This window comes from Mirounga leonina, unplaced genomic scaffold, assembly GCF_011800145.1.
Source record: "Mirounga leonina isolate KUSES-001 unplaced genomic scaffold, KU_Mleo_1.0 Mir_195, whole genome shotgun sequence".
NCBI classification, from domain to species: domain Eukaryota; kingdom Metazoa; phylum Chordata; class Mammalia; order Carnivora; family Phocidae; genus Mirounga; species Mirounga leonina.
The window spans coordinates 12,754,343-12,756,033 of record NW_023270490.1 but is presented as its reverse complement, the minus strand read 5'-3'; the positions used below and the strand labels follow the sequence as shown (position 1 = coordinate 12,756,033).

General features: G+C 53.8%; 1 protein-coding gene across 1 annotated transcript in view; it reads right to left on the bottom strand.

Annotated features, from left to right (window-relative positions):
• Positions 1-1,691, bottom strand: part of MYT1 (myelin transcription factor 1) — a 37,478-nt gene that overhangs the window by 20,616 nt on the left and 15,171 nt on the right. Inside the window, exon 9 of the mRNA XM_035025637.1 lies at positions 707-921. Coding sequence (XP_034881528.1) covers positions 707-921 — 215 coding nt within the window. The remainder of the gene's footprint in view (positions 1-706; positions 922-1,691) is intronic.

The window sequence follows — 1,691 nt, the reverse complement described above, 5'->3', positions numbered from 1 at the left end:
TGTGCTGTCTGGGCTGGTGTCTCTGTGCTCTCTCTCATGCATTTACAACACTGAGCTCTTCCAAGTGTCATCACTTAGTGTTTCCATTATTAACATGACAGAAATTCCTCACTGCTGTATTTGAGGGCCAAACACCCACTGGGAGAGGCCAGTTCCTACCTCATGGGTAAACTGGGGTGCTTTTCCATTTTATATGTGTTTCCAGGGCTAATGGGCTTGCAAACCACAGACTGGTATATATTCAGTGACCCAAACAGGCAGGAAGGGTTGTTTTGGAATGCATTTTGTTAGTACAAGTACCCAGAAAACTTGTGGCTAATATCACAACACACTATCCAGCAAGATGGTCCACTTGCAGGAAGGCAAAGAGCTTCTCTGTCAGGGTACCCAGGCTCAGCATAGTGGTTGTCTGAGCCCCCACAGGGTGGACCACATCAGGGAAGCTATTCTTAAGCCTTTGGACATGCACACCACAAAGAACCTAGGTTTTGTTTCACAAATAGTGAAGAGACACATCACGCTTGATGGGGAACATGGCGGCAGTAACATGGGCAAGATACAGACTCCGGGAAAGCCACCATGGTAGACACTGGGATGGCCAGGTACCCCCAGGGGAGAGATTCCCTACATGCTTCTGGCGAGGGGGGTCCTTCCTCCCCCGTCTCCCAAACCCTACACCTCCCAGGAGTAGATCTCCCCAACTTACATTTAAAGGCTTTAGGTGAGGTTTCGCTGGTCTGAATCTTTGGGGCAAGCATGCGTTTGCCAAAAACCTGAGCGTCAAAACTTGCGTAGTCAAAGGTGACCTTGGAGAACTTCTCCAGCTCCTTGGCCAGGTTGGCCCTGGGTGTGGCAGGGGCCACACTAGGGCGGTAGCTTCCATACGGAGGGACTTCAAGCTGCTTCACGAAGCACATAGGCCTGAGGTGCAGGACAGAGGTGCAGAACCATGAGGACAGGGCCCAGGGATCCCAAGCCCCATCCTACAGCCTGGGCAGGAAACCCTCAGAGCCCTGTGTGCACAGAGACCCTCCCCCATGTCCCACCACTAATGGGTGTCTGGGCCTGCTCTGTATGAGAAAGAACTGCCTGTAGGGAGCAAGCAATAGAGGCCTTGAAGAAATGATGGCATGTGTCCTTGCAGACCAGAAGAGGGAGGGCCTTAGACGTTCCCCCAGAACTTAGGAGGGCATGTTTCAAACAGCTCTGCTACCAGCAGTGTGAGCCCTTAGCAGGCAGGCCTCCAGGAGCATCCCTCAGAAAGTGGCCAGCCAGCCCTAGACAGAATTCTCCTGGTGCAATAATACAGCTGCCCAGTGAGGAAGGAGATGGGGCATCCAGAGGGGACATGGGTACTTCTGAGGACCAGGCTCAGGGAGGGCCCCCACATAAGGTCAGCTCTTCATGGGCCAGGGGCTCAGCCCTCCACTATTCTCTGCTTGAAGTCGGTGGAGAAGAGCCCCAGAGGGGCTGAGAGGGTTGAGAGCAGATGAAAAGGTCACTGCAAGCATCGGTTCACTGTCACCGAAGCCCTTGGAAGAGCTCAGCGTTGTAAATGCACGAGAAAGAGCACAGAGACACCAGCCCAGACAGCACAAGGGCCAGGGCAGGAAGACCAGCCAGGCGGGGAATGGCCCCCACATAAGGTGTGGACAGGCTTCTGTGATGGTCAGCGCAGAGACAAGGGAAGG